The sequence below is a fragment of the Mustela nigripes genome, chromosome 12 (genome assembly GCF_022355385.1).
Source record: "Mustela nigripes isolate SB6536 chromosome 12, MUSNIG.SB6536, whole genome shotgun sequence".
NCBI lineage: Eukaryota > Metazoa > Chordata > Mammalia > Carnivora > Mustelidae > Mustela > Mustela nigripes.
The window spans coordinates 24,629,631-24,655,956 of NC_081568.1; the positions used below are offsets into that span (position 1 = coordinate 24,629,631).

At 38.6% G+C, this 26,326-nt stretch overlaps 1 protein-coding gene across 5 annotated transcripts in view; it reads right to left on the reverse strand.

Annotated features, from left to right (window-relative positions):
• DROSHA (drosha ribonuclease III) overlaps window positions 1-26,326 on the reverse strand; it is a 119,960-nt gene that overhangs the window by 30,902 nt on the left and 62,732 nt on the right. For all 5 annotated transcript variants that reach the window (XM_059416946.1, XM_059416949.1, XM_059416950.1 and 2 more), the window contains 6 exons: window positions 16,447-16,554; window positions 15,780-15,918; window positions 15,365-15,425; window positions 5,219-5,278; window positions 3,761-3,860; window positions 265-367 (listed from right to left, as the gene is read on the reverse strand). In XM_059416946.1, coding sequence (XP_059272929.1) covers window positions 265-367; window positions 3,761-3,860; window positions 5,219-5,278; window positions 15,365-15,425; window positions 15,780-15,918; window positions 16,447-16,554 — 571 coding nt within the window. The remainder of the gene's footprint in view (window positions 1-264; window positions 368-3,760; window positions 3,861-5,218; window positions 5,279-15,364; window positions 15,426-15,779; window positions 15,919-16,446; window positions 16,555-26,326) is intronic.

Sequence of the window (26,326 nt, forward strand, 5' to 3'; positions counted from 1 at the left end):
AAGATTTTTAAATTTATTTATTTGACAGACAGAAATCACAAGGAGGCAGAGAGGCAGGAGAGAGAGAGGAAGGGGAAGCAGGCTCCCCGCTGAGCAGAGAGCCCGATGTGGGGCTCAATCCCAGGACCCTGGGATCATGACCTGAGCCGAAGGCAGAGGCTTTAACCCAACTGAGCCACCTAGGCGCCCCATCCACACTGAATTTTATATGTTCTCCAAACATTTTAAATATGTATGAAACTAGATTATAAAAAGAAAAATTACCTATTAATGCTTCAAAACAATTAGCCATTGCATGCCGAAGGTCTGATTCTCTACAAAGATCAGGTCCATGAGCATAAAGCATAAATCGATCCAGTTCAAGTTTCTACAAAATTCAAAATGACAAGTAAGAAAGAATTTGGCAAAGTCATAACTGTGACAATTCCACATCTCCTGGGGGTTAGGAGTAATGGTTACAAATTAATTGGCCTTGTGTCAGTATATTAAGAGAGTTTAGCCTGCCATTCATTGGGAGTCAATGGCTCAGATTTAACCCTCCTCAACTTCTCCCCAAGCAGGCTTCTATGAACTCTGATGTTTCAGCTTTGGTGGTTCAGAAATGATCAGATCTGAGTCTAATTCCAAATTCAGACCAAGCACTAGTCTGAGCTGGAAAAAGACTATGCTGTAAGATCATGGGCTCTGAGTTCACCCAACATGTCTAGAGAGATACAAACACAACCCAAAGTTTGATGCTCAAGTTATGTGGTGTTGATGTTTGTGCTATACAGAACAGATTTCTATGTGGTAGAATAAATGGGGATCCTCAGAAGACTTCAAAATGCCTTATATCTCTAAATATCTTTTTTAATTTGGTAAGGATTTTTGTGGCTCTTTATCTTTGTACTTGTGTCACCTTTATGAGGTCTATACACTTACCTTTCTGAAGGCTCAGTGAGATCTTCTGAGCAATGGGGTTGGATTTATCTTACAGACTCCAGGAATATTGTTTGTAATGAATTATGCTTCTTTTTTTTATTTGGCATCAGAAAAGTTTAGAACCAAATTTGTGGCCAAGATCTTGAAACTGTGTAGGACTTAGAACATATCTGTGTATAGGAACTTTACCTCTGGCTTCCTTTTTCTGTCTTAACCATATTTTCTCTTTACTCTGAGTTCAGTACCTGTTTATTTCTTATCCTACTGTATTATAATATACAAATCATGTCCTTTGAGAACTAGACACAGTATGAATGATTTTTTTAAATAAAACTCCTGAGACTGAATAAATGGAAATCATAATTCTTTCCACAAAAGGAGAAAAATACAAACACTGCATAAGCATGCAATGAATCTGTTTCCATTACCCTATAAGTCCATTCAATAAATTCTTACTAAGCTGTAACATGCTACGTACTATGGAACAAGTCACAAGTCAATGAACACCCTAGGACAATATGAGTCTCATCAGTCCTCAGATACGATACTCAGATTTTTTGTGTCTCAGTATGCATGCTAAAAATATCCATATCCATTTATACTGGGAAAAGATACAGATAATAAAAACAAGACATAAGCGCTATCAGTATTCCGCATTGCTAGGAATTCATGAGTACAAAATATATTCAAATGAGTTTTGACTACCACAAATGCAACAGCAGAAAACACCTCTTTTAAAAAATTGATCCCTAAGTGCAAGAGCTTATGCTAGAATATGTAAATTTCAGCTGTTTCACAACTACACTGGGAAAATCCAATTGTTTGTTAATCTCTGGAGCCCTGTTTGAGAATAGACTGCAAGCCATATTTTATATTTCAAACAACTATTCTGGAATGTTATGAATTTTTGAACTTTTCATAATCCTTGCTCTACATCTTTGCGTTTTCACGTAGGCATTAGTGAACGTTTAAAAAGGAGAGTGATGTTCAACTGGTACATATACTGAAGTGTTCATTTGTCTGGAGAGCTGGAGCTATCATTAGATTCTCAAAGATTCTCAGCAATCCTCTGTCACGTGCCCCCCTCCCTGATGGTTAAGAGCCATAGTCTAGACCAAGGGCAAAGCCTACAATTGCCTTTTACTGAAGCAGATGGGTGTTGAATGCCATGGGAATGTCAGGATTTGAAGGAAGATCATATAGACAGCTCAAGAGAGAAACTGGCCAAAATAACTCATGGCTTTGTACGTCACCTAATATGTCACATAGCAGTTTTTGTTTCCCTGTTATGGCAATATTCCATGCTTTGTAAACAACCTCCCCACAATTGCTTGAAAAATTGCATTATATTTTAAAATGAAAAAAAAAAAATTGGGAGTGAGTTGACAACTACTTATTCACGTGTATTTCCAATGAACATTTATGTGCTCTATCAGGAAACATTTTGACAATTAAATCAACTGCACACTAAAGCAATTTTAGGTAGAGTTGTGGAATTTCATTCATGGTAAAGCTGCTAAAACCAAGAAGCATACCTGTTGCCTACAGTTTTTCATTAACATGTCATTATTTACATTCTCAAATGCTATCACTATGATGACGATGATGTTACCTAAAATAATGTACTCTTGCAAACATAAAAACCAGAGTCTAAAATTAACCATTTTTAATAAACTTAATGCCTTAGCAAGATCAAATTAAGAACTAGATTTTATCTAGTCTATCAAATTCCAACATTTATATCAAAATGAAGGAAAAAAAATGCTTAAAGGAAAAACCAAGGAAAATGCAAAAAAGCTCTTCCAGTAAGTCACTGGTATTGGGGGATTTAAGAGCCAGTTTCCTCTACTACTGAATAAACCCACAGGTCTATAAAATGTAATAATTTATAATGAGAACAGGAGCAGCAGCAATAAAAACAACCAACTCCTACTAATTTATTTACCTGTTTGTGTGATTACTACAAACAGGGAGTGTGCCAAATACTTTATAAATTGAATTATTAAAACTCGAACAATAATCTCTCTTGATTCTCACAACCACCTGTGTGGCAAGTGCTAACGCCACCTCTACTGTGCACACGAGAAGGCAGAGATTTGCAGGAGAGACAATTTGTCTATGGCCCCCCTGTTAAAAAAGGGGCGTGGACTGAAACCCTGATGGCCAATCCCAGCACCTGTGTTCTGTTTGCCATAACTCACTCTACAACTTACTAGACTAAAACATCACATAGAAATAGGAATATCAAATGAGATCATTTAAATAAGTAAAATGTCTGCGATGAATCTAAATTGAGAAAAGGTTCTCTTAGTCAAAGAATAAAGCCAATGTAGCTAACTGGACAGCCTAAACCCTAACTCTTAATTACTGGGATTTGTGATGTTTGGGGATTCTCAAAGATCTATAAAGTGCCCCTTGTGGGCATGAATGGGCAGGCATATTCTAATCAAAGCTATAATGCTGCTTATTAATATAAATTAAAGACAAATATAATACGAAATATTACACAGAGGAAAAATACAAACTATTTCATTTCTTTTGCTCTGTTCTTGTTCTTTTCCCCAAATGTTTAACTCTGTTCACACACATCTGTCAAATTTTTCCTCTTCTGTTAGCAAGTTACTTTACCATGGTGTTCATTAGCTGCTGGTAAACCCACAAAAGTAACAGAACTAATAAGGTTAAATCTTTAAAACCAAAACAAAAAATCCTTCCTGGTCTATAAAATATTAAACTCTTAATACACCTTAAACAGTTACTTTTTTAAATGCAAAATTATGCAAGGACTGAAGAAGAAAATTTCAGACTTTACTACAAACATGTCAGATGTTTGACATACCTTTGCTAACATGGCAAGGTGTTGATTCTGAACAATGGCAGTTCGATAAGTTGCTAATCCTCCTTCTTCCAGACTAGGAAACAAGTAGTATAAGTGGACACTGCAGGGGGGAATAAAAAAAAAAGGCATGTAAACAAATATGCATCACAAGATTCTGTCTGTAGCTCTAAGTCATCAAAATAGGCCTGGCACATAATACGTGCACAGTAGATATCAAGCTGAATTGAACTAAACTGAATGGTTTGATTGGAAGTCTTTGAAAGTTAACTATTAAGCACAGTATCTGCAGTCACATGCTCTGCCACTGAGCTATACCCCCAGTAAGCACAGTATCTGAATGTGCTAAAATGCAAACAGTACCATTCACTCATATTTTCACACTCCCTTCTGTTTAAAGACTGCTGTGACAAATCTGGCAACAAAGACCTGAAGGGCTGGTCACATAATGCTATGCTATGGGACACTCAGAAATTGGGTCTGGAAACAAGTATCTTTGCTCAGGCTGCATTATGTGTGGCCCCTGCAGAGAAGCCTGGGCAGGGCACCAGTGGTGGTGTGCCCTTGACAGAGCTGACGGGGAAAGGAACAGAACTGAGAGTGGCACACCCGGTTGCTCATGCCCTGAGGAAAGTGCGGGGATTTGGAGGAAGACTGCATGGAAAGCCAGTTCGGACCATGACAGCAACAGCCTCACCTAAATCTCAGACCAGTCTTTAAGTGCTACTGTTGATCAAGGCAGCTATGCTTCTCCTGTTCTACTGTGTCCGGTGAGGACAAGTGTGGAGAGCCGCCCCTCTGCCTCATTATGTCCTTCTTGGGAAAAGCAATGACCCAGAGAGAATACAAATAGCTCAAGACAGCTCCCAGAGAAGCAAGTGTGGTCTCCCTTTAAAACAGAAACGATGTGGGTATAAAAACACAAAATGCACTTTCCTACCCCTACCACCAAATTAAGGACATGAGAACACTTCTGGGGAGAAAACACACATAAATGCATACATACACACATGCACATATACACAAACCAAAATCTTGTCATTAATATTACTTGTAAGTTTTACTTCTCTTGAGATTGGAAAGAGTGAGAAATGGATCAAAGACAAATCCTAGAAAATGAAATGACATTTTAAAATATCATCATCCCTTTCTCTACAAATTGAATATAAGCTCTGAAGCATTTAGACCAAGACAAGCTGATCTCTTGTGGCTGTGGCAACTTGAATATAAACTTGACAGGACAAAGACACTGGCCTTTCATCTTGTAATCTTATGCATTACAGCGTCAGTGAGTACATGTTATCAGGGCAAGAGCCACAGATATGTGGCTTTCAAGCTCTACAGAGGGACAAAACACATGGTGTTTCAATGCCTTATTTAGCTAATTACAAAGAAGGTAATATAGTAAGTATGTTACCTATAAGATGTAATTATTGGGGGACAGCAGAAAAACCTCCTTACCTGGTCAGAAATTCAACAACAGCATCACCTAGGAACTCCAATCTTTCATTGTGATTAATCCTATAGGAGAATTAAAAAGATCACTTAAAATAGGAAACATTTACAAGCCTTCCATCGCTTCTCAAAGAAAAGACATATGAGACTCAGCTCCTTTTGTAATCAAAACATCCCACCTTACTCCCCAAAATCAAAAGCACTGGCCACCATCTTAGCTGGGGTATGAGAAACACACTGGGGAAGGGAGGGGGCATTCTATCCTACCATGTGGTTCAGGCCTTCTGACCTGGGGGGCATCCCTCCCGAGAATCAGATTTAAAGAGAGGAGGTATCACCCTAACAACTGAATCTTTCCACACTGCTCTCAGGTAGGTGAGAGAAAGGAGAATGTATTCTAATGAGTTACAACTGAACACTGAAAAATCCGTTTGGTACAATGTTCCAAGAATAGCTTCCCACTGCCCAAACTCTAAACTTAACTTAGCTTCTAAAGCCCTTCAGAAGAGGCCTAACCCACTTTTTCAAGTCCCAGTATCCACTGCTATCCTCTCCCACCTATATTTTGGGCTCCTGTCCCAAAACTGCGTGGTACTTTCTGAAAAGGGCATCCGCCCTGAAGCTTTCCACCATCTTCCTGTGCACAGGGCCACAAAAACCTACTCGTCTCTCAAGGTCTAGTGAAATGTTGCTTCTCTACAAATCCCTGATTCCTCTCATCAAAATTAATACCTCCCCTTGGAGCCTATCACGCTACTTAGACCTTCCGTGTATGGTGAAGGTACATCTCAGAGGCTGAGTTCCTCACATCCAAGTGGAAGGCTGAAAGGACCAGGAAGCTGATCCAGAGACAACCTCCCTCTGCCTCTCAGGAGTGCAGCACAGCCAGCTTCCCTTGGTGCTCAAGCAGATCACTACCTCTGGCTGGGCAGTGATGTGGCATGACTTGGTTTAGGTTTTTAAAAGGCCACCCTAGCTGCTGTGCAAAAAAATGTGTGCAGGGAAGACAAGCACTGAGGAGGGTACTATGGCCATCCGGCGAGACATGAGAGGCTCAGGCTGGGGAGGTGATGGTGGAGGAAGGGAGAGAAGAAAGAATGAAAGTCAATGCTTAGATTTTGGCTTCCACAGTTGGGTGAAAGGCAGTGCCATCTACTGGGAGGGGAAGACCAAAAGGGGAACAGGTTTGGGCAGAAGCAGGAGTTGCATTTTAGGCACCTTTGCTTTGAAATGTCTATAAAACAACCAAATCCAGAAATCCAGTAATATATTAACTTGCTGTTCATGGGCAAGAACAAAGCTGGTAAAAAATCTCTAAGAGTGGTCAATGTTTAGACAGAACTTCAGGTGATGGAACTAGATGATACTACCTAGGGAGAGAATGCAGCTAGAGAGAAGGGGTCCCAGGATAGAGCCCAGGGGAGGGTCACACCTGAGGTCACGCAGAAGGGAAACCAGCAGAGAGAGGACTGGCGGGGGCCAGGGGTTGCAGAAAAGGAGGCAAGTTGTCAAGAAAGAGACAGACTCAAGTAAGATACAGAGAGCACACTGATGCAGCAGTGCTGAGGACGCTGTTGAAGCCAGTGGGGGCCGGCTCTGTGAAGCGGAGAAGACACACCAGACTCTGGTTAGAGCAGACTGTGATGTGCATCCGAAGCTACATATGGAAAGAACCCGAGTGCCTGTTTCAGGGCCGACAGTGGAGAGACAAACCACAGGAGGAAACCAGAAAGGATGGTGACAAAAATGACAGGGAAACGAGAGCACACTGGGCCCCCGGGACCTAAGCAACAAAGGCAAGTGACAGGACTGGGCCTGTGCAGGATCTCACCTTATTCCAGGGACTTCTTCAAATATCTCTGACACTGAACCTTATCTTCGCCAAAATTTCAATAGCTGACTATCAAGTCAAACCTGCCTAGCTTTCAAGGCCATTTTTTATCTAGTTCCACAGTAGTCATTTACTTTCATTTCATTTACTTTCTTTTTTTTTTTTCTTTAAAGACTTTATTTATTTGACAGAGAGCACAAGCAGGTGGAGCACTAGCAGAGGCAGAGGGAGAAGCAGTCTCCCTGCTGAGCAGGGACCACCCCCCCACCCCCACCCTCATGTGGGGCTCGATCCCAGGACCCTGGAATCAAGATCTGAGATGAAGGCAGACGCTTAACCAACTGAGCCATCCAGGCATCCCCTCATCTACTTTCAACAGCAATTTATAACTCTTAGTAAACCAACCTCTACGAGACACACTACTGCTTGTCTTTTCTATGCTACTTCTCCCAAATCCTACTCATTCTTAATGTTAGCAGGGTACCTGTCATAACTGCTGGAGCCCCCAGCGATGCTGGCACACCCCCACACCTGCATCCCCACCCCCACATGATTTAATGTTTGTCACTCAGTTAATTTCAAAATTATATACTATCTTTTATTGTTCCCTACTTCTTGGGTGCCAGTTTAGTTTCCATATTTAAAGTCACCTTATGGGGGCGCCTGGGTGGCTCAGTGGGTTAAGCCGCTGCCTTCGGCTCGGGTAGTGATCCCAGGGTCCTGGGATCGAGCCCCACATCGGGCTCTCTGCTCAGCAGGGAGCCTGCTTCCCTCTCTCTCTCTGCCTGCCTCTCCATCTACTTGTGGTTTCTCTCTGTCAAATAAATAAATAAAATCTTTAAAAAAAAAAAAAAAAAAATAAAGTCACCTTATGGTTTCAGTATATGTGGAAAATAAAAAAAAATATTTATTTACAAATTAAATGACTCTCAGCTACCAAATTATCTACTTGGTAATTTGAGTTCAATTTTATATTATCTCACATATCTCATAAGTTAATTCTTCCACCCTAACATTCCTTCACAGTTGAGAATTTAAAAAAAATAATAAATGTAATAGGAGAAAACAAGAAAGACTTGAGCAATAAAGATGTGATTCAAACCCTTTATTTATGTGAAAAAGACATTCTGGAAAGCAGTTAATAGCCAAAAATGAAAAGTGAGATAAAGAAAGAGTGAACGACTTATGCCTGTGGTAAAGAATTCATAATCCAAAAGCTTAACAGAGAAGGGGAGGATGGAGAGAAAGGGAAGGAGGAAGGAGGAGAGAGAGAGAGAAAGAGAAAAAGAAAAGAAAAGAAAGAAATTAATTAGGCCCTCAAACTATTCTTCTTAGTCTTACCTAATTTATATTAGCTTTTAATAGACTTTTTGCTGCTACTCCATTAGCCAAGAGTGACTAAACAGTATATATTTTTAAAAGATTTATTTTAGAGAGAGAGCAGAGTGTGGGGGAGCAGGAGACCAAGAGAGAACCTCAAGCAGACTCCCCGCTGAGCACAGAGCCCAACACAGGCCTCGTTCCCAGAACCCTGAGATCACAACCTGAGCCAAAATCAAGAGCCAGACGTTCAACTGATGAACCACCCAGATGCCCCTGACTAAACCTTATATTTAAAAAATATACCATTTGGAAGCTACTTGATACTGCACTTTGCTTTTTGTCAAATACAGCAGAACTCCAAAAGTGTCTGCCATCATTCTTGGAGAAAGCATCAAGGAATAGAGGCCCTAGTTAACATGGTAACATGTTAATCCCTCAGACTTCTTGCCAACTTAATTTTGTGAAACCTATTAAGCTGTTGTCCTGAGAGACGGGAACAAAGAACAGAAATGGTGAGAGTTTTTTGGTCTTTTTTTTTTTTTTAAGATTTTATTATTTATTTGAGAGGCAGAGTGTACAAGCAGGGGGAGAGGCTGAGGAAGAGGAAGAAGCAGGCTCCACGTCCAGTGGGGACATGGAGCTCAATCCCAGGACCCTGAGATCATGACCTGAGCTAAAAGCAGATGCTTAACCGACTGAACTACCCAGGTCCCCTGAAATGGTGAGTTTTTTTTAAAAAGAAAGAATTAGAATCATCCTGTTCTTTTCCGAATGTCAGTAAAATGAAAATAGTATTTTCTGTGGTAGAGACTTTATTTTCTTCCCAACAGTTCAAAGTACTATCCAGGAAAATCTACTTAACATGGAAAGCCAGAAACCGTACCTGAGGTGAAGACAAACCATAGCTGGATTGTCTTATGCTTTATTAAAAAATAGGACATCTCATCAAAGAATAATACCTGCTTTGAGTCATAGACTATGTGAGTGAACTCACACTAGCATAAGCTATACTTTAATTTGTTTTATAAACTTTCAGGGAGACAAGAACTATGTCTAGGATTTTAATAACCACAATGTTTGACTATTATTCAGTGTGTTAAAACGCAAGGTCACAGTTCCACACAGCCTTATTCAATAGTGAGTCTGCCATCCACTAAATAATTTCCCCATATGCAACACATGTTTTTCTGTATCCTCACTGTGACTAAACATTAGCAATAAGCCACAAACAGAAATGGGGATTAAATACCACTTCAGTTTATTATTATACTGGACAATTCCTAATCCAATGGTTTATCCAGAAAAAATGGACAGAGTGAGCTTCTAGTCACTGTTGAGTACAGTCGCAAAGCCTTTGTTCCTTCTTCTATTGTTCCTACCTTCTTAATCACTCTCTTTATAAGAACTAGTAAGCTCCAAGAGGAAATGTTTACTGAACAATAAACACTCCATTTGTTTTTGAGAACTGAATCAACAAAGACATTAGGAAATCCAGATTAACTATAACATTTATATAGCACATTTGGTCTGAGGAACTCAAAACACTTTATAAAACGTAACAGTCTCCCTGTAGCAGGAATCACTGGAAGGCAACCTTTATGCCATGGAAAACCATCTTGGGATGGGTCAAGTCCAAGTGTAATTGCCACGGAGAGGGTGTGGACATTTTCTCACCTTTCCTTCCAGGCCTCAACCAGTGACAGGTCAATTAAAGCTAGAAAGGGTGGTTGGAGATCAGCTGAACCTTCCACCCAGTTCAGGAATTCCTTCTATTCACTACATCTACCTGGACACTAAGTGGAAGGGAAGGCCACAGAGATACCAGGTCTGAGACCTGCTGGACCCAGGGAACCCGGGTTAAGCACCTCTGGAATTTAACCTGAATTTTTAAGCCAGCAAATCTACTCAGTGGAATTCACATATACTCAAGCATGTTTTATTGTCTTGAATGCAAGACATTTATGTATAACTGATTGAAATTGTAACTACCATTTCCTTAAACACGGAGACATTAATAAATAGTCCATACGTGAATCACTCTTTGTTCCAACACATTCTTAAATATGATGTCTACCAATGACTCTACCAAGCAAAAAACAAAATGAAACAAGGCAGCTTCTTTTTCCATTACCAGTCTTCTAGTCCCTTTCCCAAAGGTCTTACTGATAATACATGGATTACTTGAATGCCACCAAAAGCCTAATCCTTCAGATATCCTTTCTGTGGTAATAATTCACTGAAATTTATATAACTTAAATATAATTATACAACTGAGATTTATGCATTCAAACAGTGACACTTTAAAAAATTATGGGTGGCAAATTCGCATGAGATAATGCCATCATAAAAGTGAATTATTTTATAGTTCTGATAGACAGATTTTTGTTTATTTAAAACTTCCTGCCTTTTTGTAAATCCTACCTGGTGCCAAATCAGATTAAGTAAGATACTAATCTGCCATTTAAACCTCTGCTGATGGTTCTTAACCATCCAAGTTTTCCTATTTCTTAATATCCAAGTTTCCCTATTTCTAGGAAAATGTAAATAATAACTTGACATGAAAATAATATCATGAATGGTATTCTTTCCTTTAATACTTATTTACTGAGCTTTTGCTTTGTAAAAGGTACTATTTGAAAAAAAAAAAAAGAAAAAGAAAGAGTATAACCAAAGACCATCAGACAAGATGCTTACAGTAAAGAAAATCAGGCCATAAAACAGGGTTCCGGGGCATTCCAGGGGGAGATGTAGAATGACTGTTGGCGTTTGAGGAAGGGAAAGAGTGAACCTGATAGCAGTGGTAATGGTGTGTAAGCAGCCACAGGGAAAAGCAATACGTGCCTGGGAAAGTGGCCTGGGGCCAGGTCTCGGTTGCTGGATGCAGATGGGGAGGTTCAGGCTTATCCAGTAGGTGATGAGACATCACTGAAAGCTTTCAAGCAAGTTATAGCTAAAACCTAGAATTCAGGCTCCAGAAATAGCAAGATGACTGAATGCAGAGGCAGTGTGAGGGTAGAACTGGCAAAATGTTGTCACTAACTGTAGAGCAGGAAGGGCAGGGGTGTGAGGAGTGGTTTCCAGGAGGACCAGGAAAAGAACTGGATCAAGAGCCCCTCCCCTCAGCCCTCCCGCCCGCCTGCCTTGCTCCTTCACATTCCCACTTCCGTTAGCAGCTCATTCCCGCTGTCCTTTCTCAAGTCTGAAGCTCTGAGCAAGCTCGCTTGGGAGGAGGTACAATCACTGACACTTGCAATCTGAGAGTGTTTGTGTCAAAGATCTGCAAACACTTCCCAAGGAGCAGGGATAACTGCATCCCATCTTAGAACAGCAAACGGAGACAACAAAGGGAGAGGGCAAATCACTTCAAGTGAATTCAATCACTGAAGTGTACAATAAAAAACTGACCTATAATCCCTAAACAACCACCAGAGCTATCAGCCCCACAGCAGACTATGTATGTTTTGGTTTTGACCTTCACTGAAGCACTTACCAAAGGACCCCTTTCATGAAGTCATTTAGGCTTATGGTCCTCTTGGTCACACCTCCTGGTAAGTGGGGGCTTTGTCTTACTGGCCTTAAATTCCTCTAAAAGACCTATAAACTGCCTCAAACTCAAAAGGCACCAGATAAATGTCCCACCGAACTGAATTTGCAGGAAGATTCTGAAGTACAGCTCCCACAGCTGTGCACAGGGGGCTGCCGGCCAGCAGCAGAGCTGGCCACCAAAGTGTCGAGGAGGCTCTTCCTGAACAGAAACGTGGAGTCAGCTCTGTCATCAGCAGTTAAGATCAGGTACACAGCAAGAGGCTCTCAACACGAGCAGCAAAGGACAAGAGATATTTGTTTATTCTCTATCATTTTCAATATGAACACAGTTTCTCAGAATTCCTTCTGCCTCAGTAAGAAAGCCATCTCTTTGTGACAGAGCAAAAGAAAACCTAAATCATGACATCTGAACAGCACTATCAAAAGACAATTTATACCAACAACTACATTTGGGATAGATGAAACAAAGATAATTTAAGCTCATGCTTTCATCACTAGAAAGTACACGTGTAGGGCATGTGTAGCCTTGCTAACGGGGCTGTAGGGAACTGAGGGTTCCACTTATTAAAATAAGAACTGGTCATCTGAAGACTCTACAAGATAGAAGGGAAAATGAAACCATGGCCACACTGTCCCTGAGGGTGTGATTAAGGGCTCTTCTAATTAGACAGTTCTTTTCTGATCTTAGACGCTCACAGAATACCATAGTAAGGCATCTGATCATCTTCAAACGGGAATTTAAAGTTTCATTCTGCCTTTCTTTTTACCTCTTGATTGAAGCGGAAGATAGTATGGTCTATGACAATTTCAAGAAAGCAACTCAAGGCAAGCCAATTTAGAAAGAAAAGTGACAGATGAAAAAAAGGTAGAAAAAGAAGCTATGCTAACTATGGCTGGTCATTCTCTTAGCTGTAGAGGCCAGTTTTGAGCTGCAGCAACTGTCAACTCTGTTACTTCTAAACCCGCTCAACCCACCCTGCATCCTTCGAAGCCTCGAACCCAAGAGGGACAAGCCTCGAACCCAAGAGGGACAAGCCTGGCTATTCAACTTTTCAACTGCCCGGTGAAAAAAGAAATATGCCCTCAAGCAATCTTCTCTACTGACTTTCAGAACATAACCTGCTTGTTTCACACACACAGATAAGCCTCCTGAGAGCAACATCAGAGCTTCATCAGCCTTGCTTCCATTCAGTTTTCCATGGGTGTTTATGAGTTTAGAAACAGTCCACTTTCTTCCCAGATTCTCCAGGGGCTCAAGTCCGCACAAAAGAATGTTACTATAAGAAGGTATCTTCAACCCATTATATAAGACCAGTGTTATCCTAATAATAAAACCATACAAAACATCACAGAAAAGGAAAACTTCAGACCAATAACTTATGAATATAGACACAAAATACCCAACACAATACAAGCAGACTAAGTTTAGAGCATATAAAAAGGATTATATACCATAACCAAGTGAGATGTATCCCAGGAAAGTAAGGTTGGCTCAATATCCAAAAATCAATGAACATAATACACCATATGAATAGAGTAAATGCTGAAAAAAAAAAAAAACAGATGATGACCTCAACAGACACACACAAAAAGCATTTGACAAAATTCTATACATTTTCATTAAAAAACATTCAGCAAACTAGGAACAGAAGGGAGTTTCCTCAACCAGATAAAAAACATCTATGAAAAATGCATAGCTAACACCATTCTCAATGCAAAAGAATGCTTTCCCCTAAAAATTTTAGGAAGAAGACAAAGATCCACTCTCACAACTTCAATTCAGTATTATACTGGAAGTTCTAGCCAAGGCAACTATGTTCAGAGAATGAAATGATATCCAGACTGGAAAGGAAAAAGTAAAACTATCTCTATTGGTAGGTAATATGATCATATACCCCCCAAAATTCCAAGCAATCCACTAAAATACTATTAGAGTTAACAAATGAGCTCATTAAGATTGCAAGATAGAAGATCAATATAAAAAAATCAATTTTATTTCTCTACACAGCAATGAACAATCCAGAAGTGAAATTAAGAAAAACAATTCCATATATAACAACAAAACAAAACACAAAAACCCCAGGAATGAATTTAGCAAAAGACATACAAAATGTACACTTAAAACTATAAAATACTATTGGGATAAATTAAAAACAACTTGAATAAATGTAAAGATATTAAAGGTTCAGAAACTTAATATTAAGATGGCAACTGTTCACAAATTGAACTATAGATGCAACATAATCCCTATCAAAATCCTAGCCAACTTCTTTGCAGGTAAACTAATCCAAAATCTCACGTGGAAATGTAATGGATCCAAAATAGTCAAAATAATCGTGAAAAAAAAAAAAAGAGAGAGAGAGAGAAAGCTGGAGATCTTGCATTTCTTATTTTTAAAGCTTACTATAAAGCTATAGTAATCAAGACAGTATGGTACTGGCATAAGGACAGACATACAGATCAGTGGAATAGAGCTCAGAGTCTAAAAATAATCTTTCACATATACCACCAATTAATTTTCAACAAGGGTACCAAAACAATTTCATGGAAAAAGATTAGTCTTTTCAACAAATGATACTGGATATCAACAGCAAAAGGAATGCACCTACTCCACACCATAAACAAAAACTAACTCTAAATAAACCAAAGAGCTCAATGTTAAGAGAAAAAACTACTGAACTCCTAAAAGAAAAAAAGATGTAAATCTTTGTGATTTTTTTAAAAAAAGATTTTATTTATTTATTTGACAGACAGAGATCACAAGTAGGCAGAGAGGCAGGCAGAGAGAGAGGGGGAAGTAGGCTCCCCACCTGAGCAGGGAGCCTGATTCGGGGTTCAATCCCATGACCCTGGGATTATGATCTGAGCTGAAGGCAGAGGCTTTAATCCACTGAGTCACCCATGTGCCCCAATCTTTGTGATTTTATATTAGGCAATGGCTTCTTAAACATGATGTCAAAAGCCCAAGCAACACAAGTAAAAGAGAAACTGGACTTCATCAGAACTTTTTTGCTTTGAAGGATATCTTCAAAAGAATGAAGAAACAATCCATAGAATGAGAAAAAATGTTTGCAAATTTGTATCTGATAAGAGATTTGTATCTGGAATATATAAAAATGATTAAAAATCAATAATTTTAAAAAGTTGGTCACAAAGGACCACATATTTGTATGATACCATTATATAAAATGTTCAGAATAGGCAAATCCATAAAAATTGAAAGCACACTGAAAGTAGAAAAGTGGTTGCCTAGGGCTGGGCAGAATGAGGGGAAATGCAGAGTACAGGTTTCTTTTTGGGATGCTGAAAAGATTCTAAAATTAAGTAGTGATCAAGACTGCACCACTCCGTGAATGTTCTAAAAACCATTGAATAGTATACTTCAAGCGGGTGACTCGTATGGTATGTGAGTGATACCTCCATAAAGCTATTATTAACAAAAGCCACTTTACCTTGAGGGAGTGGGGTCATCTTGGCCAAGGCGTGACATGATATTTATTAAAGTGTTAATTCCTATTTAAAAAGTAAATAAATAAGGAAATACTGTTAGAAGCATTCTAGGGCCATGATATTTTACATAGAAAGGCAATTATCTATCTTACCCCAGTTTGATTTCAAAAAGTTTGGTATCTGCATGTCTACAAGTCTGTTCACTTTAGTTACTTAAAACACTTGATAGTAGCAAAAAATTTTCCTAAAAAATTCATCCATCCTTATAATAATGCTCAAAGTGAATGCTGTTACGTATGGGTCAGAAAGCACTATAAAATGAGAATATGCAACAGTCACCAGGAAACTCTTCCTGGTGGAGACTTAATTTACGACAGGGAACATAGACGAAAACACAAGAGTAGAATCCAAACATACCTTTTTTCCTCATATGCATGTGGTGAACTTTTCTATCTCCATATTTGGGCTGTCGAATTCCACAGTTAGATAAAGAATTCCTGGCATGATCAGGATTCATTCCAAAATTTAAGTGATGACTCGGATGAGTCATGGCCAGCTAAAATTTTAACAAAATAAATTTAGTCTGAAAAACTCAGCACAGAAGTGCCATCTTTACATTCTCTCAAACGAAATGGCTGAAAGCGATCTATCCAGTAAAATTTTAAGCCCTGATCTTTCCATCTTATCTTCTCCAGGGTCAAATTTCCAGAGCTCTAGTGCAAGGCCTTTTCTAAAAAGAAACCCCAAAATCCACATCTTTCAAAGGAGAATTACAATAGTTATCACCTGGAAAGAAGAGCCACAAAGAACGCAAGCCTTAAAGAAAGGACTCAGGTTTGACAGACAAATTTTAGCTTTAGTCTATTTCTTTAGGGATAGTGTCAAAAAAATAAAAATAAAATAAAATGAAAGGTAAGAAAAAGTGTTTGAAAGTATCAACCAGAGTAGAGTAATGGAGAGAGCTGTGTTACTAAACACCCTCATTATCTCCCGAAATGGAGAATCTCAATGTTCTATTTGTAACCTGCAAGATGAATTACTCCTATTTTGCTGTTATGTGAGTGTACAGGAGAGTATTTCTTACCTGTAACAGACAACGATCTTGGAAAGTATAGCCTATCAACTTGTCTAGATGCATTAGGCATTGGTGGTAGCGGATATGATGGGTCAAGACGGGCAACATCATGGCATGCTAGAAAGAAAATTTCAACACGTTTATCTCGATCAAAAGTTGTAATAATCCTTCATTTATTTTACAACAAACAAGAACCACTTTTCTCATCCCAGATTTCAACTCCCAAAGTCCTCAAACAGTTTACTGGCCACGTGGCATCCCTGCCAATCCCCTCTTGAGGAGTGGTGGACTACATTTGCTCAGGGTATAGTCTCTGGAATCACAATGCCTCAGTCTGATTCCTGCTTCACTCATTCATTGTGGAACCTGATCTCTCTCTGTTTCCTCACCTACAGAATAAGGATCATCAGGAGAGCTATTTCCAAAGGGGGCGAGGGTTAAAAGGATTAAATGAACAAATACCAAAAAAAATGCCTATCTTAGTACAAGGCTTCTTAGCCCTCATTCAAGTAGGAACAACCCTGCTTCATCAGCATTCAGCAGAGTGACCTCAACGAAGCCAGCAGAATTTCTGTGCCTCCTTGTCTATCTTTTTTTTTTTTTTAAAGATTTTATTTATTTATTTGTCAGAGAGAGAGAGAGCGAGAGCGAGCACAAGCAGACAGAGTGGAAGGCAGAGTCAGAGGGAGAAGCAGGCTCCCCGAGGAGCAAGGAGCCTGATGTGGGACTCGATCCCAGGACGCTGGGATCATGACCTGAGCTGAAGGCAGCTGCTTAACCAACTGAGCCACCCAGGCGTCCCCTTCCTTGTCTATCTTTACTGCTAAGAAAATGGACTAGAATTCATAAATTCTTTTTTTTTTTTTTTTAAGAGTTCATAAATTCTGAACCTTTGTCAGGGTCAAGACATTTTTGAGAATCTAAAGAAAATCACCCTTTCCTCAGAAAAATGCCTATGTGCACAAACATGCAAAAAATGTATGCAATTTTAATAGGTTCACAGACCCCTAAAAGCCCATCACTATCCTCCAGGTAAGAACTTCTCAGTCAGGTGATCTCAAAAGGCCATTCTAGGTTTAATACTTAATAATCTAATATTCCAAGGAAAACTTTATAACTACCAATACAGTTATGTCACCTGAGGACAAGGAACTTTTACTTTTATTTCAATCACTTTTCATTTGGCTAAAGATTCCTCATTGTGAGATAATTTCATAAAAGTCATTGCTTTTTCTTTTTTTTAATTACACTTCCCTAGAACTCAAGAGAAAGAAGGAGTCATTCTTATTCATCAGAACCTAGAGGCTGGGCACAGCCCACAGAATGACTGACATATGCTTTATATCATTTTAGTCTTTGAAGTATTTTCAGATGGCATTGTTTAAAAAATACATGAAAATGGATTTGCTTGTAACTGCAGAAATCAGTTTCCTGTTTTAACTTATAAGGAAAGACTTGTGCTCCCAAGTAGAAATTCCAATCAACAGGAAGTCCTTCTTTCCAGTTTAATTCAATAAATGTATATTGAGCACCTTCATGGGCAAGGCTTACTATAGCTATAGAAGAGAAAAGCAGTAAGGATATGCTCTTTGCTTCAAGGGCTTCCCAGAGATATGCCATTATGACCCGAATCACTGGCATTTTGTCTACTTTGTTGTTGTAAGTACTGTATTAAAAACACAGTAATATGGAAAAAAAAAAGTGTGGTCAAAGTATAGTATCACTTTCCAGGCATTTAAACTGCAGAAAGCTCAAGAAGAAAAAAGCTTTAGCAGAAAATTGCTAAAAATTCAAGGTAGAAGGGGCATGCAGACTACACAGTCCACCTATCTTTATGAAGTGTGAACTCAAACTGGTAAAAAAATATCATATTTTTTTAATACCTCCAGGGAGGGATGGATCATTACCTGTCAAAAAAGGACACCCTCTTCAGGTTATTATGCTAAATGAAATAAGTCAATTAGAGAAAGACAAATATTGTATGACTTCACATATGTGTGAAATCTAAAAAACAAAACAAACAAAAAACAGAAGCAAATGAAATAATTTAAAAAATACAGAGAATAAACTGGTTATTGCCAAAGGGAAGGGGAGTATAGAGAACAGACAAAATGGGTAAAAGAGGTTAAATGGTACAAATTTTCAGTTATAGAATATGTAAGTGACAGCAATGAAAAGGAAGGCATTGGGAATATAGTCGATAATGTTGTAACAGAGTATGGTGACATAGCAGCTGCAATTACCAAGATGAGCACTACATACAGAGGTGTGAATCACTATGTTGTGCAGCAAAAATTAATATAACATTGTATATCCACTTTCCTTAATAATTTTTTTAAGATTTTTATTTATTTGAGAAAGAGAGACAGCAGGTGTGGTGGGGATAGGCAGAGGGAGAAGCACACTCCCTGCTGAGCAGGGAGGTGGATGTAGGGCTCCATCCCAGGAAGCTGGGATCCCACCCTGAGTCAAAGGCAGACGCTTAACTGAATGAGCCACCCAGGGGGCCCCCTTAATAAATTTCTCTTTAAAAAGGAAAGAACACCCTCTTTGGAGTACTTTGATGATTAGAAAATTATTATTAACATTTAGCCCAAATTATGTCTCTTTTGAAAGTTTATCTCTTTGAACCTAGCTGTACCCCAGGAGAAAAACAAACTATATGTAACAGTAATATCTCCACATCTTCTCTTTGTTAACCTAAGTCTTATTTCTTTTAACTTTTACTGGTATGAAACAGCTTTGAGTCCCTTCACTACACCAGTATCTCTATCCGGTAAGTCTACTTCTTGTGAATACCACTAAAAGGTATCTATGACCATGTCTATCTTGTAACCCAAACAACAAAGTCTCAATGTTATCTACAAGACTATTAACAAGTCTAGCTCAGTTTTTTTAAAGTATCAATCTTTGCAATGTTGAAATACATACAATCACTGAGCACCTCCCTCCAAACTGCCAATTTAAGTCTCGCAAATGTTTTCTCCTTTAATGATTGTATGGAAAAAAAAAATTAAAATTCAAAAAATAAAAATAAAAAAAGATTGTATGGAAATGGATGTATGTGTAAAGCTATTTAAATTCTCTCATAAAAATTGAGCAACCAGGTTAGCAAAACACACCTATAAGCAATATGAACAATAAAAACTAGACAACAAGGTACCCCCATGAACACCTAAATAAGACAGGGTGAGGACAAAGATCTAGGAGATCTCAGCATCTGTGAGAGAGAAAAGACATTCTCTAATAGCCCTGAGAATGCAAGAACCCCCCAATTAACATATATTCATAGAAAATGTGACCAAGGGGCACCTGGGTGGCTCAGTGGGTTAAGCCTCTGCCTTCAGCTCAGGTCATGGTCTCAGAGTCCTGGGATCGAGCCCCATATCACGCTCTCCGCTCAGCGGGGAGCCTGCTTCCCCCTTTCTCTCTGCCTGCCTCTCTGCCTATTTGTGATCTCTCTCTCTCTGTCAAATAAATAAAATAAATTTTAAAAATCTTAAGAAAAAAGAAAGAATATGTGACCAAAACTGGAGAGGGCTCTGCAGATTCCAATGTTCTGGGTGAGTACAAGAGGGCAGTGTAACGGCACCAGAGTGCTGAAGCCTATAAATGCTCAATGAAAAACTGAACTTCCCTTTCAGGGTACAGCCCCATGGTGTGAAGACAGTGCTGGGGGAAAAAGCCACATTTAAGCAGGAGAGGAACAATAAAGAGCAAAAGAAAGAGGGAATCTAAATAAAATAGAGGAGGAAGCAGTGGGGGCAGGTCTCAGGTATCAAAAGTCCTTTTTTTTAAAATCACTTTGCAAAAACAGTAGAAGGAGGGGCTAATTTGGCTTACACAGCCTTCTTTTTTTTTTTTTTTTTTTAAGATTTTATTTATTTATTTGACAGAGGAGAGAGATCACAAGTAGGCAGAGAGGCAGGCAGAGAGAGAGGGGGAAGCAGTCTCCCTGCTGAGCAGAGAGCCTGATGTGGGGCTTGACCCCAGGACCCTGAGATCATGACCTCAACCAAAGGCAGATACTTAACCCACTGAGCCGGCCAGGTGCCCCAACTGCCTTCTTAAAATACAGGAAAATATTTCACTTGCTTATTTAACTTTATTTAACTTGAAGAGAAACAGAAAAGAATCATACCATCCAAGGATTTTATCAGAAAATAGAGAAAAGGAGCAGAGTAAGATTCCTCAGATAATTAAAAAAAAAAAAAAGCCAGAGAAACATGCCAATAAAACAGATGAAAGCTATGACCTAACATTTCAAAACAAGCTAAACAAAATAAAGCAATTGGAGCTTTTTGTAAAAGAAACTACAGATAAATATTATCATAACTCAGAAATGAAATGACTAGATGAAAGAAGATTTGAAAAGAAGTGACAAAACTCAGGGAAAAGACATAAAAGGAAATAATCATTTTAAGAACAGAGACTAAACAGAATGAAGAAAAAAACAAATTAACCAACGGACGATGCTTTGAGAAATAAAAGATAGGAAAAGGAAAAATTTTAGAGAAATAAAAAATTAACAGGAAATGAAGCATTCAAGAGATAGTGACAGATACAGGAAACAAGCAAAGAAGATACAAGAAACATATAACAGGAATCCTTAAAGAAAACCAAAACAACAGGACAGAATAATGAAATGTGTAATTCAAAGAAACTTTTCTGAGAAAAAAGACAATTTATAAGTATATAATGGAAGGATACACAGCATATCTGAAAAAATTAACCAAAAGGACTGACAGCATTGCTTTATGCCAGAAAACAATGGAAACATATTTAAGATGTTAATGAAAGAAAACATAAACCACAAATTTTACATCCAGTTTATGTGGCCTTTATATTTAAAGACAAATGGTTAGGAACATGTAGGACCTCAAGGATCATTCTTTTTTTTTTTTCCAATTTATTTGATAGACAGAGATCACAGGTAGGCAGAGAGGCAGGCAAAGAGAGAGGAGGAAGCAGGCTCCCTGCTGAGCAGAAATCCGATGCAGTGCCCGATCCCAGGACCCTGAGACCATGACAGGAGCTGAAGGCAGACTAAGGAATCTACTAGAAATGAGCTCAATTGAAGAAAAAGGGTGGGGGGGAAGAACATGGGATAAACACTAACATATAAACTAGCAATTATCTTCAAATATATTTTTACCTGTAGATAATCATAAGTGAGTTGATATTATAGGAAATGCTTAATACTCTACAGAGTAGTACAAATATCAGAAAATGAAGGGAAAAATGTGAAGTCCATGAAGAGCAAGGATGAGGCTCCTGTGTATTTCAGAGATACTACCTTGCAGCAAGAGGATAATTACTTCAAATTAGATCCTGGATAAGAGGATCACAAAAAATAGTAAACAGTAGTCATTTTCAGTAATGGGACAATGGGACAATGGGACATGGGACACATACACACACACACATACACACACACAGGAACAGAGGGGAAAGTTTCATTAGACTACCAAGGTGTTAACATAAAGATAACCATTAGAACAGAATTATAAACCTCCCTAAATATAAAGAGATATAAAAAGGAAAAAAAAAAAGCAAAGAAAATGGACCTTACCGTGACCACATAATAAAAACAGTTTGACAGAGGGGAGGCCAAACAAAGAGCATGCGTGTGTATGTTTTTGCTTATATTAAAAAGGAAAATTAAATCATTTTTAAAAGACAGCTATTCTTAGGGGCTCAGGGTGGCAAGAATGGGGTAGAAGAAACAGATATAAATTAGATTTTTAAAATCAGACTTGGCTTTGTAAACCTAAGTTTGGAATTACGGTAACTATTTTACAGATTTATAAAATGGTATTTAAAAAGAAACAATTAAAATCAAAAGTCAGGGCGCCTGGGTGGCTCAGTGGGTTGAGCTGCTGCCTTCAGCTCAGGTCATGATCTCAGGGTCCTGGGATCGAGTCCCGCATCGGGCTCTCTGCTCAGCAGGGAGCCTGCTTCCTCCTCTCTCTCTCTGCCTGCCTCTCTGCCTACTTGTAATCTCTCTCTGTCAAATAAATAAATAAATCTTTAAAAAAAAAAAAATCAAAAGTCAAATGAAATAAATGAGTCTGTGTAACTAGTTTGTGCTCTAAGCACAAGTGACCTAAAAAGAGTAATCGGAGCGTGTAGGCCTTGTGTGATCAATCTGCAGAGAATCACAGACCACAAGGAATACCCCCAAACAAACAACTACCTCCCATTGTCATTTTGTTGGTGGTGCCATTAATATTGTTATTCTGGGATTACTGTTTCATGTATTACAGAATAAATCAAATGAGTAATTTTTTTTGTGTCATACGGAGTCCCTATATGGGATCAGTACCGAGGGGAAGATTCTTTTTTTTAAGTATTCTAACTAATAAATGCAGAAAGAAAGACAGAATTAAAATATCACTTTGGCAGCTCTTAATAAATATGGGTCTAGGTCATAATTCATCGGTGACTAGTAATGTCACACATAAAAAAGAGGCCATTGAAGGATCTAGAGGGTATTAAGCTAAATGAATAAACCAGACAGAGAAAGAAAAAAAAAAACCTCTATGATTTACTTATATGTGAAATCTAAAATATAAAGCAAATAAACAAACAACAACAAAAGTGAAACAGACTCATAAGTACAGAAAACAAACTGGAGATTGCCAAAGAGTAGGGAGGTGGGGGAATGGATGAAATGGGTGAAGGGAATTAAGAAATATAAATTTCCTGTTGTAAAATAAATAAGTCACAGAGATAAAAAGTACAACACAGTAATATTGTAATATACTTATTGTGGTATTTTGTAATGTAAATAATTGTTAAATCACTATGTGTTGTACACCTGAAACTAATTTAATTTTATATCAACTATATACTTCAATTTAAAAAAAAGGCACATGATTGAGGAGAAATACATTCCAATTTGAAGACTGATCTCTTCAACTGAAAAATGATCAGATTAAGTCAGATTTCTATGAACAGAATTTACTTTCTAAAAGAACTATTAAATGTTTGGATTATCACTTATAAAAAGACACACAAAGAGAGAGAGACACCACACTACCACCTATGAAAAAGTTGTGCAAAAAAATAAACTTAAATCTGATCGCTGCCATCCAACAGAACTTTCTATAATGATGGAAGTATTCTGCATCTCTACTGCTATAATAGGCACTAGCCAGATAGTCTTAATAGTCTATTAAGTGCTTGAAATATGGCTAGGACAACTAAGAACTGAATTTTTAATTTCATTTAATTCTAATTAATTTAAATTTAAATAGCCACGTATGGCCAGTAGTATTCTATTAGACAGCAGTTTATGATAATTTATAGGAAATATTAGGAAGAGAAGCACATGTTAAATGATACCATGAAGTTGCAATCAGCAAAACCCAGATTAGAACACAATCCAGGTTCTTCAACAACAAGAATTTGCAAGGAAAACGAAGGGAAAAATGGAATGAGAACCTAAAGAGACTTTAAACATAGCAACTCACAACAATGTACAGATCTCATCTGAACGGTCAATGGAGCAGACTGAAACAGATATAGCAGACAATCAGGAAAACATGAGCAGTGACTGTGAGGTTACAGACATGCTGCTGATAAGGGCTGAAGCTGTGTGAGGATGGCACAGAGCTCACCACACTTTTCTCCCTCATCTTGTAGAAAATGTTGGAAATTTGCATAATAAACTGTAATCCTGACAGCTCTCTATCAGGTCAGTTAGCCTTCAAACAAAATCTTGTTCTCTTCCTTTACAAGAAGCACTACATCTCCAGTTAAAAAAAATCAAGTATCTCACATGGTCCAAAAATTTGTTAATAGTAACTGTGAAGCCATATGTCTCTTGGAGGTATAAATCTCTATTTCCACCCCAAGTTCTAACTTAGAAAATGATTCCTTGAATGTGTTGTCCAAAACCTCCTCATCCTTGGAGATACTTATTTTCACTATTCAGTCACCCCTTGATAGATCATGGAGCGAAAATATCAGTTAGTGTGATACTGCATGGCAGACTTCCACTCCACTCGAGTCACTGTGGGAAAACAGCACAGCTCTGAAGGAGTCCAAAGAAAGAAAGAAAGCCCTGTGTCTACTCAGTACAGATACCAACCACCACAACTCAGCTCCTTCTCCCAGCAATTCTCCATGCACCTGGGCCTCCTTAGTTTTCTCAAGGAGTTAGCACCCCCAAGTGCAGCATAAGCCTTATGCGGGTTAGAGAACCATAATGGTAGCAGATTCCTTGCTCTTTTTTTGATGTCTCTGTCACCTTTACCCATTCTCTGTTCTTATGGCTCAGTTTATTGATCCCCATGAGTCACTTCCTTACCAAAGTAAAGTATCTATAAGATACTAGTTCAAGCTCAATGGGCAGAACCCCACTCTTAAAATACAGATCCTGCAGCAACATGTTGACTTTCTACCTTTTCTGAGGCATACTGTTGAATTTTTCAGCCTCAGTTTCAGGTTTTACTTCCTGCTCCCCCTACCCCTAATAGACCCCTAATACCCCTAATAGACTAATAGACAGCAACACAGAAAAAAACCTTTTAATAGTCTGTCTCTAAACATGGCTTCAAGTTCTGCATTTAGCCCACGTATAATTACAGGTTCCGGGCCCGTCCTAGAGTTCCATTCCTTCTAACACTGGATGGGGCAAAATGTAGAATTTTCTAACGTCATAAAAACCCCAGTAACTTCTCTGGTTGGGAAATTATACTTCTAGAATGAGAGATTGGTACTTAATGTTTCTCCACCTTAGATTTATCACAACAGTTTTATCTCCAGCAGCAGCCAGATAACATCACAATGCTTTTGCCAGCAACCTACCAGCAATTATTACTGATGAACAGTAGGTTCTGCATCAATGAATTACCAAACAGAGAATCCCTCCCCCATCCCCACCCCTGAGGGTTTTAAAGAAGTGCTTTTTGCCCTTAAAATTATGCATGAGTCTATCTGTTCATAGGCTTCAGGATTATTCAAAGTATTCATTTAACTCCTATTTCTCAGATTCTTATTCTTCCTTAACAAACATACTAAATGCCTTTATTCTGAATGTTTTAAACTGCATTATTACATGCCACCTGCCATCTTATTTGAGGAACACGCACTAAAAGAAGCATTTATTCTAGGTTAAGGAATTAAACAAGGCCAACATTACTTATAAAAAACAGGAGGATTGGAGACTGGAAACATGGCTTCTAAACAGATGGCAGTTGTCTTTGGAAGAGGGGGTCCTACAGAGGAAGGGACTATTATTAGATCAAGGAGTAGTCACCTTGGCAAGAGTTTGAGTTAGGATCCAATTTCTCTGACCAGTTAGTCAAAGGAACTGAGTGCTTTTGCCTGCCAATCTCGAAACAGAATGTGAAATCTAATACATGAGGAGATGGTAAACTCGTTCTCCAGTTGCTTCTAATCTAGCTGAGAAGCCAGACTAAGGTATTTGTGAGACAGCTGAAGAACACGGAACTGCAGCAGAACAAATTATTCCACACCCGTGTGTAGGCATTTCGCCAAAAGAAAAGGGGCAAAGGGCTCAATGCTTTAAACAAAATTGTGTTCAATGCAACAAAACTGCCTTACGGTCCTGCTACACAGGGTGGAAATCCAGTACAACTGGATACTCCGTCCATACCCACCACCCACCAATCAGTTCTTTTTTCATCTTTTTACAAATTAGGGCTCTATGGGGTTTTGTTTAAAAAACAAAAAAAGAGAAAGTTCAAAGTTAACCAAAAACAAAGGGTAAAGCCCACTGAACTGAAAAATCTCTAAGGTCCCTTCCAGTTATTAATGCTCTCCAATTTTATGATGTCTCTATCAACTATGACTTATCCCTGACAGCACCAGATTTTGAGCAGATTGCTGAACATTCTGCTCAGTGTTCTTATGATGTCTA